General features: G+C 37.8%; 1 protein-coding gene across 7 annotated transcripts in view; it reads right to left on the reverse strand.

Moving 5' to 3' along the window:
* Positions 1 to 13,929, reverse strand: part of EMSY (EMSY transcriptional repressor, BRCA2 interacting) — a 44,622-nt gene that overhangs the window by 26,683 nt on the left and 4,010 nt on the right. For 5 of the 7 annotated variants that reach the window (XM_090030740.1, XM_090030742.1, XM_090030738.1 and 2 more), the window contains exons 3-7: positions 12,010 to 12,109; positions 11,146 to 11,220; positions 8,986 to 9,161; positions 7,661 to 7,813; positions 3,542 to 3,801 (exon numbers count right to left, since the gene is read on the reverse strand). In XM_090030740.1, coding sequence (XP_089886866.1) covers positions 3,542 to 3,801; positions 7,661 to 7,813; positions 8,986 to 9,161; positions 11,146 to 11,220; positions 12,010 to 12,109 — 764 coding nt within the window. Of the gene's footprint in view, positions 1 to 3,541; positions 3,802 to 7,660; positions 7,814 to 8,985; positions 9,162 to 11,145; positions 11,221 to 12,009; positions 12,110 to 12,754; positions 13,590 to 13,929 lie in introns of those variants that run through there. The other 2 variants (XM_090030739.1, XM_090030741.1) reach the window with 2 other exon arrangements.

A 13,929-nucleotide genomic window follows, 5' to 3' on the forward strand; every position in this document is an offset into this window, starting at 1 on the left:
ATACATATCATAAAAGTCACAAAGAAGCATATAACAATTGTGGTCTAGTAGGTCTACTCCAGCCATAAGTTCAGTTGATACGATATAACTGAGTCTTCATTGCCGTGATCCTCAAATACATCCTGGCTAAAATGTGCAAGAACCAAGGACATCACTACCTCCACCAGCGTGAGCTAAATCCTAATCACCAGTTGAAAGGTGAGACTTTTATGCCTGTTCCTACCTCTCTCCCTTGTGTCTTATTTTCCTTTCCCTCCTTATTTCTTCTCTTTCTTATTTTTCTCCTTTTGCCTTCTTTCTAATAGCTGGCAAAAGTCTCTTCTACAATGCTGCTGTGACCCTGTGATAAGAAAAGTGACTCAAATCAAAAGCACAGGTAGCCTGATGCTGGTACAAGTTTGTCAGATCTCAGGGTGGCTGGTAAGATGACATGCTGCGCCTGACATGCAGGCTATAAGTTAGTCAGTATTACAGACAGGAAGAGTATTTTCTATTTTTCCTGTTTTTTTCTGTCCCTGTTTGTGTATTTCTTTTTTTGTGAAATAGGATCATCAGGAACAGCAAGGAGCTTGCAGCCATCTCAACAAGCTTTTTCTTTTGTCATAAGAAAGAAACTAGTACCATCTCATAGGCCCTCAAAGCACTTTTCCTTGCAAGAACTGTATATAACTATACAGAAAGGAAAGAAGGGTATCATTATGATGAAAGCCTTCCATGATACTTTACACTCCAAATACTTTCAATGTTTTTCCTTCTTTCCCTAGCCCTCCCCACAACTTTTTTTCAACTAGTGGTTGCTGTCAGGGAAATAAGCAGGCCAAGATATCTATACTAAAACCCAGAACTTGTTTAATGTATAGTTTAGGAGTACACACAGACAGGTTCCTGTTTATACCATTAACACTTATTTCATCAAAATTAGCACACAGAATGTTTACCTGTCTAATTTCTAACCGTGTAATACACACAGAAAGCACTCTGAAGAGAGTACAAGTCTTAAGTAGAAGTATCAAGACTAGTATTTTCGAAATACTAGTTTCTCATGGATTCAGTGGTGAATGCTGAAAGTATATAGCCACCTTCCACCACTGAACAGTCATTCAAATAGTGACTTACACCAAGTGAAACATGCTTGCTAGCAAACAGGCTATTTTGTTTAACTATAATAATTGCTAAACACTGAAAATGTTGTTGTGACAGTCTGTTTTGAGAAGTGCCAAAAGCTTGGTCCCAGATTCGTTGTGTAAAGAGGTACCAAATAAAGATCCAAGCAAAACAATTGCCATGTCCCTTGACTATCAGCAGCAGTTATCACTTTTGTGCAAACAGCTTTATGCAATAGTACAGCTGAATACCAGAACAATAATCTCTACCATCAAGAACTATGAATTTTCCTTCAACCTGCAAAAATGTCACAATCCTAAAAACATGTACGCAGAATTTGTGAATGGCACTCTTACTGTTCATTGAATTGCAAGCCCATTCGAGCTTAATCATAAATGCAGAGGGTCACACCAACCTTGAAATGTATTATATAAATGCAGACATAAATATTCTGATGCAAAAAAGCATTTTTATCCAAACAAACGTGCTGCCCCAAGTTAAACTCTACTACAAGCCAAGTATCTGCTGGTAAGCAAAACCTTGTATCAGATGGATTAGTGTTCATTAGCATACTATCCAGAATCCTTGTGGAGCTCATATTTCTGAGCAATGACACTATCTGAGATCAGGGAATTAAATGTAAGTATGCATCACCCATTTTTAATAACTGAACAGATAGTATGAAAGGCCCTAAGTAAACTCACAATCTGCACATAAAAAAAGCCACCAAAAAAAAAGCCAATTCACTGGTCTAAACCGGAGGTGGGAAGCGGGGAGCTGCAATGGGGGCTTGACCTCAAGAAGATTTCGCTGAGAAAAAATGCTTTCGAGTAGGCAGTCATAGCAACTCGCAAATTCATCTCTGCGTATTTACCAATTTCAACAGGCTTACACACCAACAATAAATTTGTTAATTGTTTGCAAAAACACTCTTATCCAATGCCCAGAACTAAAATTTGGGCACTATCACATTACCCTGAATACCTGAGTTGATCTTTAGTGCTACAATACTAGGTAAGGGTGAGAAATGGCACACAAGAAAAAGGAGAATATAACTCTCATAATTCCTGGTCAGTTCTAAAAGCAAGTTCTGCTAGCTCTGGAGTGAGGTCATTTTCCTCTAACCAAAACCTTTACACAGGGTAGGATGGGTGATGGTGTTGCGCCTGTTTAACTGTGTCTGGGAGTTCCTCCCAATCACTGGGTGGCAAAACAGCTGCACAACACTCAGATCCGATCTCCAATAGATGGCTTGTTCTAATAAACGATCACTGATTGGTTTTATTTAAATTTCTTCATTTCACTGAAACTTCTGGAACTGGACTGAACCAGTTCTTTTGTAGACATGTAAGATGTCAGTTTGTTCAAGATATAGTCTCTTGTGAAAGTTACACCTCTGGAAGGAAGGAATCCTTATATCTCCTTCCTTCACCATCGTGGAATATTGCCTACCACCATCCTATTTTTCTTTCCCAAACTTTATCGTTTTCTATAAATGACAGTACCTTCTTTTTACAACCAATCTAAGAACCTTAACCAAAAGAAAAAGTATTATAGCAAAGCACCATCTAATATATTTACAGTTGCACCAATCGCTACTATTATCATGTAATGCATGGTCTTCCCTTAAATGTCTCCTTTCAGGCCCTGTGCTCTGTTTCACTGGATCTCATTTTGGTTCAGCTGGACACGTTGAATGCTCCCTTTATGTTGCTGATCAAGCCAGTTGTCATGTCTGCAAAGGTCTGCTCTGTGGTCACACAAAAACAGGCTATGGGACCTTCTACTTAGCCACACATCTGTAGCTTGGCCTAGGCCCCTTGAAAATGGCCATGCCTGGCAACAATCGAGAGCCCACACCTAATTTTCTGAGGCTTATTATGGCAGAATTAGAATAGTTATAAACAAGGAAAAGAGAAATAAGAAAGATTACCTTTGACCAAAAGTTGTTACCATCTGATGGCTGTTCAGTGGCCTATGTGATCCAGTTCTCAGTGAACTAGTGTCCATATCACAAAACCCAACACCACATATGGTACTAACTGGCAACCTTGTTGGCAGTCTCACCAGAGAGGCCAAGAATTGAATGAGCATGGAGACTGAATCCCCTCTCATCCCTAGAAGTGGTCCCTTCAGGTCAGGGTTGATGCACATTGGTGGGGCAGTGTGGAGGAAGCCTGCACTCCTGCTGCCTGTGCTGTACCTGTTCTGTGGATAAAAAGAGGGCTTCAGTCTCCAGGGCTGTCAATCCAGGTCCTTTCACACAAAGGTGCACTAAATTCACATAAGATTTCTGTTTTAAGAGGGATAACCTTATCCCAAGTACATTCCTTAAAACACAGCTAGACATTTTTGTAGAGAGAAAAAAGTTAAATAGCACATCTTATTCGCCAACAGAAACAGAACGAAGTAACATTTGACAGCTTCCCCCGCATACCTTCTGTGTTGTCGTGTTTGTCGTTTGTGTTGAGGGCTTAGTGAAGGTTATTTTCACAGGAGACATGTGCGGCGGCAAGGAGTTGGCAATGCTCTGCATGATATTACTCATTTTGGGGCTGCCACTTACAGGCACTGTGATAGTTTTAGTGACAGGAGTGACAGCCTTTGGGACTTCTTTCAGAAGAACGGGGGAGGAACTAGAAGAGTTAGTTCGCCGTCTTTTACGTGGCTTTTCATCATCATCCGAGCAGCTGACACCTGCAATAACAACATTTTCTATTTATATAGTGCTCTTCATCTGTGGGTCTTCTCTCTGCTTTCTAAAAACAGCAAGACTTATCTCCTACAAATCCCTTTTCAAAATGGGAAAAAAGCTAAATAATATCTCTAAAGGCACAAGTCCATGGAAAACCTGAGGTCCTGACGCCTTGCTGCAGACCACATTTCTTCTTTAATACTGTGTTTTGCTTTCAAGACCAAGGACTACTGGTCACCTGTATGTTAATTCTGGCCAAATATAAAAATAAGTAAATAAATGTGGGGGGTTTTGCCCTGCTATGTAAAAATGTCAGAAGTTACACAACTGAGATTGGTCATGGGTGAGAGAGGTGGGAAGACACCTTCAAGAATATTCCCCTTCATATTTAGCTTTTGGTCTGTATACCACTCTCTGGAAATCACAACACCTGGCTAAAATTTCTATTCTTCCTTGGATCCAAAGAATTTCCTTTGCACCCACAACCACCCACTCGACGCAGGAAGTCAATCCGCTATAACCAACTCAGCTAAACCACTGATAATGTTTTCTGTAACGAGGACTGTGGACCTGAAAAGCAGAACTACTTTCATAAACCACCAGACTATGTCCAGAATTCCCTTAATGTAAATAGCCAAAAGGTTCAAAGGGTAACACGGTCTATACACATGGTTGTATATATAAATATACCTCACAGAGCCAAATGGACAAACAAATTAGCCATAAAGTTGAGGAACTGAAAAACAGAGTGGATGAAATCCATCTTTGTACAGGGTGGCAGAAGATATTTATTCTCAGGCCCTCACCTTGCAAAGAAACGTTAAATGTGCTCTCAGAAAAAAATCTCATGCAGCAAAATGCAATCTTTCAGGGAACCCAGGAAAAACTTCATTGTTTGTGAGACTCTAATGAAAAAAGACAATAAATTGCAGACTGTAGGATAAGCTATATGGCTTGTTAAATAAATTCCAGGAGATGGGATTTGCTCTTATTATGTATCCAGCCCATTTGCAGATAAGTTTCTGGGCAATGCAAGAATCTGATAAGCGTACTCAAGAAACTGAGCTAGGAATGGAAGCAAAGACTGCTAGTAAACTAAAGTCTCTTTTTTAAAGTTACTGATTGGGAAACAAACTTAAATACATTATCTCTTGAAACTGTATATTTGTCATAGTGGTCTATTAGTTTTGGATGCAGTAGTATCAAGGATTAAGTAAGGGTCTAGGAGTTAGAAAATCTGCATTTTAATCCTAGTTCTGATCAATTTACTTCATGACCTTGAGCAAGTCTCTCTCGCTGCATTTTCATATCCATAAATTGAGATAAGGCTTACATGACTTTGTAAGGGTCTTTGAGATGTACAGTAAATAAGGTCTGTCTTATAAGCTTTATTAGAGTGCATTGTGTGTGCATGCTAAACAAACCCATAGTCATGGGATCACTAATCAACAAATTTAAATAAGGAGATATTTCTGAGCACTTTGAGGATACAGGATTCCCCTCAGTGCAGAATTTATATGTAGCTTGGGTGATACAGTACATCCTGATATTTTGGTGGTAAAGTGCAAAGTGAATAACTGGTCACAGTCCTATGGTCAACTGTATATTGTCTCTTCCCATAAGAGAAAAACAAGTTTATTTGGAAGGGACACACTATTAATATAGGTACTTTACATGAAACAGTTTTATCATTTCATGTATGGGTTCTGTGAGAACCCTATTACTGTGGTTTTCATTTTATAGTTATTTGCACATAAGTGGAGTTTTTCATATAAAAAAAGAGTTGTAGCTGGGTATCACAAATGAAAATGTGGATGTTATCAAGCTTTACGAGGCAGGAAGCAGAGACATGGAGAGGTGAATGGTCCAAAGAGACCATGACTTGGGAAGATCACTCAATAAGTCAAGGGCAGAGTCAGGATTATAACTCCGTTGCTTTGAATCTTCATCCCTTGCTCTGACCCAAATACAAACATTGCCATTGTTAATATTAGTATTATTTGAAAGTGAACCACTGTTATGCTTCAAGAATAAATGTTTATACAATTCCTACCCAAGTAAAAATGAAGTATATTGAACTGAAGCAAAAAAAGAAAGAGGAGGGGAACTGAATGGCTCAGGGCATGAAAATAAGAGCTTCACATCCCTTGCTTACTCATCTGAATCCACACCAATTTTGCGGTCATAATCATGCAATCAACTCTATTCTAAAAATAAAGTCAAGTAAAAAAAAAAGGAAAAGGTTGAGAACATTGTTTTTTGGGATCTCACTTCCAAATCACTCTAAATTCTTCTAAATAGGGAAAATGGGATTTAAATCACATGAATTATCCATCAAAATTTAAAAGAGTACCTTGAGACCTTAATTTAAAAACTGTATTTCATTTGCACCTTGCATTTGCACTTTAGTAATTTTCCTAAACAGATGTTCATTCTTTTGGTTGGAATAATCAATAAAAAAAGGATAATCTACAAACCAAATATTCCACTTTACACAAAATGTGATACTTTTTTCTAGCAAAGAGCATAATGCAGGGATTGGCAACATATGGCTCGAGCTGAATCCAGTCTGCAGAGCCACTGGATCTGGCCCACAGAGCCAGAGGGCCTCATCCACATGGGGGCTGGGCAGGGAGAAGCTGCACTGATTCAGCAGCTAGTGGGAAGAATGAAGTGGTGGCAAGGAACAGTTGCTACTACATCAAAATGCATCCTTGCTTGAGACACAAGCTGGGTTGTTCTGGCCCACAGCCCTGAGGAGTTGCCAACCACTGGCATATAGTTTCTGTATATTTTATTAGCAATCTTACACAATTTAAAATTCTTTTTAGAAAATGAGGCATTAATTGTCTATTGTTTGCCTACATGTTTTGTGTCTAGATGCATTTGAATGGAAGCGGAGTTCCAATTAAAAATGACAAAAAAGCCTTTTAGTTGTTAGCAAGAAGTACTTTAAATGTACCAGATAACTAAATTTAACAAAACAAAATTGCATTAAAACTTGACTTAAAAGGTAAAATTAACTATAGCCAATGGAACTGACCAATTGAAAAATCTGGTCCAAAACAGAAAAAACAGTCTAAGTGTTTAAAGATGAAAAAGGGTACATACAATGTTCATACATACCTCAGAAGGGTAAGCACCTAACTCCCAGTGAAACCAGATTAATTACAGAACCTCCAGGTGTGATTAGTGGTATAGTCTGTTTAAAAGCTCTGCCACTTATAGGCAGCAGGAAAATTTCTATATTCTTTTAAACCTACATTCCCAGTGGCCCAGATCCTTAGTTGAAATAGGCTAAAGCTATGACCTAATAGTTTTAACAAATCACTCATTTATCTATAGCAACCGAACTCTTGTCAGAACATAATATTTTGCAAAACTTCTGCTCATTTCAGGAAAAAAAGGGTTTCTTCTTTCCCATTCCATCAAGTGATAAATGACTGCCTGTTATCCATATTCATTATATGGGCAAAAAGGGGAGGAACAGAAATGTTCCTCTGAAGCATGAAGAGTGCCCATATCATAGGTAAAGAGAGAGAGATGAACCAGGCACAACAGTTTCTGGCTTTATTCTTCAAAATATTCTGCTTTTTTTTTATCCCTGCCTCAAATCACTATGGAGCATTTTACAGGGAAAATGTTATCTTTAACAAATCTCTGAGAAAGGAAAGCAGTACTCCCTTTTCACAGATGAATAAACTAACAAAGATGTTAAGCGATTTGCCCAAGGTCACACAGTAAATTTCAGGCAGAGCTGGGTATGGAACCCAGATAGCCAAATTCACAGTCCTGTGCTTTAGCCACAAGACCATCCCTTCCTTTCTTTTTTTGTTAATCAAAGTTACTAATATCACTTACTTTTGACGTAAACAGTACTTCCACTTGGCAAGACGACTACATTGGAGGCTGGACTGGCAGGTCTGGGGGACTTCACTGTTGCTACACTGCCACTTGGAACAGGGGTAGATGTTGGGGTTGAAGTGGTACTTGTGTAGGAATAGCAAACCACCACTAAAGAGGAGAAAAGACACCTTCCACATAACTGACGTGCAGAATTCCATTATCCTAACACTACTTAACCTAAATTGTCAAAGTAAATGCCAAGGGATTATCAGGTCACTAGCCACATCTTTGCTTCCTATAACTGTGGAGCCCTCTCCACTTGACCTGAGCATGGAATTAGCTATTTTCAAACCAGATCTGAAAGCCTTTTCATTTCACAAAACCTTTGTAACCCTGAGTTTAGCTCCTCTTCTCTACCAACTGTATATTTTAAATTATAACCTGGTATCTTAATTAGTTTTTATCTTACTGTAAAAGGACCTAGGATATTTATGTGGATCAGTGATATAAATGAGTTATTGCACAGGTTTAATTGTATATTAGCCCCAGAATGAATCTGAAACATCATTTAAACTTAAAACAGAACAGCATCTTTGCCAAATAGTTTTCTTGGTAAAGCAGTAAGATTTACAAAGAATGGTAAAGAGCTAGTGTCAACTTTCCCACATCTGCCAAGGAAAAAAACCCTTAATTTGACAAGTGTTATGTTATCTCTAATTGCATGAATGTGTTGCAACTTTATTCTGTTCTGTAAAACTTTGCAGCCAAGATGTAGTTTAAAATGATGGCAATTAGGAAGTAAGGAGAAAGCAGGAGTCATCTTTTGACCTGTTAACTCAATACCGTTGATCTGGAGTGACATAATGAGAATGAAAACCTCACAGCATCATATCTATTGAGTCTTTTTTTTTTTTTTTAAACTATAATTCTAACTTAAAGGGACTCTGTAAGAACTTAGATTTTTCTTTTAATTTCACCATTTAACATGTGCAGTATTTTAAAAACACAAAACAGACCACTGATAAACTTTTTTCCACTTCAGTCTACTTAATTTAACTATTTGACTTCCTTGATTTTCATGGTCAGTTTCATATTCCAATTCCTAATATTCTAGCATAACATTATATTTCAGGAAGGTCAGAGGTGACTTGAAATCCAAAGAAATTTCATAAAAATATTTTTGTTAACACTGTGCAAAGACAGAGGGTCAGCTATATTATTTATGCATTTGAATATTACCTCCATCTTGTATCTAAGCTACCAGACAGTGTCCCTTTAAAATGTGAAGTTGTTATTCTCGTAACCCCACAGGTAGCAGCAAAATACTGGCATTCCCTCACCTTCTTTGTTCCCAGTTTCTGCAGGAACTGGAAGCGATGCATTGTGCTGAACAGCTGCATTGGCAACAGCATTAGCTGTTACAGTAAAGGCTGTCTGTGGAACGAGCCGTGGCATCAATGGCACCAGGCGACGACCTTCTATTGACCATTCTGAAGAGCTATTTGGTCCAGACATACTAAACAGAAATACATATTTTGTAAATGTTCTGTTGCCACAAAAAAATCCAGCATATTTACTGATGATGAAACATACCTTTCCAGAGACAGGTTCCTAAATAATGGGATTAATTTTAATGACAGATTAGAATATACTCAGTAAAATTATAACTTTACAAGGAAATAGTCATATAAATTCGTGTATGTTATACTCTGAGCGAAATAAAATCACTAAAGCATCCTTCAAGCTAACTGTGTTATAAAAATAATTGTTTCCAAAGCACATCGTGATCTATTTAATTAAAAATATTCTCAGCCTAATCGCAACAGTCCTAAATGTGATAGCAACATGTTAAACAACTCAGACCTCATCTGTTTGCAGAAGTCAGCCACCTGGTTGTAGTACTAACTGACTTCATTGTTTAAAGGCATAACAGAAGGCTTCAGCAACATCATCCTCTCCTCTGTTGAACAGAGATTTTCATCTTTATATGATGGTTTTACATTGCTGATTGACTAAACTTCAACTACCAATTTTCAAAGGTTTTTTTTAATTATTATTTTAAAGAATATTACTACAGGCTGAAGAACCCCTTCTAACTCTGGCTAATGGTATGGAGGAACTCACATAAAAAGTTGCCATCAATCAGTCCATATAATGTAAAGAACTAGTTTTCCAGTTGAATCCATATGTATTTCAGCAACTTCCACGAAATTTCTTCCAACACACGCAGATTTGTATTAGCTGAGATGATAATGTACTGTTGCTACATCCACCATATGTAATGGCCATATGGAACTGTCCTAATTATTTGAAGAATTCATCCTGAGCAGTTAAAAGATCTCTCTGTCATATTATTGTTTAGAAAAAGTAAAGGACTGGAAAAAAAAAGAAGTGACCTGTCATAAGGTTGCATCTCCTTTGGATTTTCTAGTCTGCCTTATCACTTTATTTTTAATAGGCCCTTCAGACAGAAACAGTGCACATATTCTACAAAATGTCAGAAACAATCAGTGCTAAACTCAATTTATGGAAATAATCCTGAACACTTTTAATACATAAAGTACTACTTTTCACTACATATATTCTTTTTGAAATCAGAAACACTATGCCATTTATTTTGCTAGGAAATACCATATTTTGCTTGAGGCTGTACCCGAGTCAGGAGTCCCACCTAAATACATTATTTCTGGTATTAACATATAAAAATTAAGAGAAACATGAAGTACTTCTATAATCTAACTGATCCAAAAAGTGTTTCCTCTTAAAAAAGGGTCCAATTGTGAAGAACTCTTTTCAGGTAGGATTAAGAATACAATACATTTAACTAAGGCAAGTGAGTGCTAGTTTTTCTCCCTTTAGTCATGTGGGGTTTGAGAAAGACAATCAGAGGAGAGTGAGACCAGACTAGCAGCTACACAGAGGACCAGGCACCGATGACTGTTCAGAGTGAAACCTGCAGGCATCTCTCTGCGCTGATATTCTGTTATGCTTCAACTTTTCTCAACCATGTTTGCCTTTGTCCAGCTAATCCTCTCCTAACACAATCCCACCAAAAGGATTTAAACAAAATTAAACCCAAAAGTCACATGAAATCTGCAGCCATGACACTGTTCACTCTTCTTGTATTTTACATACCTTTCCTCTATGCATTGTCTTTTTAGCCTATTTATTTGATTGTAACGTCTTCAGGGCAGAGATTCTCCTATTTTTTATTTGTACAAGGTCTGTGAGAACAGGGCAGTTGTTCTCAGTTAGCTCCTAAGCACTTCTACAATAAATTAGTAATTAAATCTGGAATTTAACATCCCCTTATTTTTTCCTATAGTAGACGAATAGTAGAGATTATAGTTACAGTTACTGTCCCCAAAAGTCTACTCCCTAAACAAACAGTAAACTAACTGCTAGGGATCTTCATGGTTAAGGGATAATGGGATGCCCAAGGGAGAGACTATTTTAACGATACCTTATGGGGCCTATGTACCGTATGAATTATAGCTTACTTATGCGCAATTGTTGTTAGCCGTTCATCATTTACTGCTCTCCGAACTTCAGCACGATGGCGTTCTGTTGAAATGCTGTCAAAAAAAGAAAGTACCTGGTATATTTTGGATGAAAGAGACAAATACATGTAACTGATATATTTAGCGAAATCATTTTTTTAAACAAATAGCTACACTCTGAAGGAGGAAAGGAATAAGTATTTTTATTTAAGAGACTGTCAATTCCCTCTCCAGTGACATTGAAAACTTAATGTTTTACTACTTACTTAGAAGGTAAAGAAAATAGTTCTCAGACTTTGAGAACGTGAAGGATTTCACAGATACCAATTTACATGCTCACAACTACCTTAATAAGAGCTAACAAATTAACAAATAAGCATAGGCCAAAAAAACAAACAAACATGCAGAGTAGGACCTTTCAATCAATGTAATTGCAGCTGAAGGTCTTGAAATTCTATTTCTACACATCACTTGAGAAATCTCAAGACCTTATATAGCTTCCCTGTTTAACTGGGATGTTTCAACCTCACAGAATATCAGAAAAAATTGTCAGCTGCATTTCAGATAGAGAATCATCATTATGAGAGGCTGTGTTACTGACTGAACAGATGGATTACTGATTCCAAATTAATACCTAAAGGGTGGAGATTAGAAAAATTACCTTTTACTTGCAAGATGAATAAGTGAGACAAGCAAGCAATGTAAAAAATAAATTTCCCACCATGTCCAGAATCCCTTTTCTGACCCTAAATTCACATTAGGAGCAAAAGTTGCCAATGACAGAAAGTATAATTCTTTTGAAATAAAACAGGCCATAATTCATTATGCACCCAACACATGTGCTGCAAGAATGAAGAGGTTTACCTAAGTACTTTGGAAAGTTCTCCAAGGAGCTCTTTCTTTTCCTTAGTAAGGTCCCCCTGAGCACGCAAAGCACTAATAACTCCTGCATATGCCTCCAGTTCTAAGGGAAAACAGAATTATCATTTACTCTTACATATCAACTACAAAAAGCAAAAAATTAAAAATATCACAGGGCTTTTTCAATATATAGACTCTATTACTATTTCCACAGTCATAAAAAGGAATCTACTTATAATTCAGTACATTTTCTAAAATTCATAGATTAGAATTATTTCTATCAAGTCCTCTTCAATGCACCTATGTTCAAGTGTTATGCACAGTATATATTTGTTGCCAGTACACATACGCACCACATTTACTCAAACTGAAGGCACGGGTTTTTCCCCGGTTCAACACAGGAGGGACCCCTAAATAGGGGTTGCATTACGAGACCCCCCCCCTTTTTTTTTTTTTTCAACTTTTGTGCATTTTTCTCCAGACAAAACCCCCAAAAAAGAAGAAACCAGTCTACGAACCAATTTACCAACAATCTATGAAATCAAATCAGACCACCTTTTACATGGAGATACTAAAAAGTAAGACTCTATTTGAGTACAAAGCAGCATGGAGGTCAGGTGGCTTCTGTGGCTCCAACTGGCCCTGATCTGGGGTTGGGGTCAAAGTTGGAGCTGCAGCCACTGTTCCCCCCACCCCTGCCCTCCCCAGACACTTCCCCCCTACCCCTGGCATATCCACCATCACTTACTATCAGTCATAGCTCCAGCCCTTTCCAGCGCAGGGGAAAGATCACATGGTAACTCCGGCTCTGGCCCACCCAGGGACAGAGCTGCTGCCACTGCAACCACTGCTGCTAGGCTGGGTTGGGGCTGGAGCTACTATGTGCTCCATAGGGGTGGGGTCATCTTCAATTCATAGTCATCTTGGATTCAGACAAATTACAGCATCATATACAAACAACCACACACACACAAAACATTAATTGTAGAATATATACTCATAGCAAGAGTTCCATAAGCAGGGATCTTCATAAATTTGAATGTTGATTTTTCAAGTACTCTTCAATTTTCCAGGATGAGAGAGATATTAAGAACTATGATAAAGAGCACTTAAAAAGTTCCATGGAAAAAGCTTGGTTCAAAAAAGGTTGCTTCCATCTTTAAAATGTAGCTCTTTCTCTAGATTATTGTTTGTCAAAATTTGTAATCAACATCCCTTGCATAATGTTTATGACATACAGCTGATCAGATGGGAAAGGATAGCCCAAGCAATGTGATGCTTATTAGCATGCAACCAATGTATCAGCGAAAATAAGCTAGTTAAACCTCGGAAAACACTATTGACCATTTTCAAGTCGGAGCAGTAGTCAAGAAGAATGACGCCTAGAAATACCACTTGGTCATAATGATATAATCTTAATACCAACAATCTCTCTTTCATGTACTTAACATTCTATCTGTATACAGAATGCCTTAGCTAGGAGTCAAATGACATTTCTATATACAACTCTGTTTTTTGCTCCATGAGTTGATAAATCTGTTATTTTAATATGAAGTAGTTTGGAACTTGTGCTGATGGTTTAAACAGCGTATCAAAGGATGACTTATTGCTCTAATATGAATAACTCATTTTTAACGAACCACACTAAGAACCTTCCTGTAAAATTAACAATCTAAATCTAAACCCCAAAGGTGCCCGTCTTTCAGCATCATACATCAGCTACGCAAAAGAGCCCAGTAGGATTTGATTTAAAGCAACAGTAAGAGTTGAAAGGAACAAGCAAAAGAACCTGACAAAAAACACAAGCTGCCATCAGAAGTTATCTGCCAAACAACATTTGCATTGTTTTCTAAAGCCTCCAAAAAGGGCCTCAATTTACACAGTCAAGGAATCATACCCAAAACAAGTCCTGCCCTATCCTGA

The sequence above is a fragment of the Crocodylus siamensis genome, chromosome 1, assembly GCF_052110815.1.
Source record: "Crocodylus siamensis isolate JL-2025a chromosome 1, ASM5211081v1, whole genome shotgun sequence".
NCBI lineage: Eukaryota > Metazoa > Chordata > Crocodylia > Crocodylidae > Crocodylus > Crocodylus siamensis.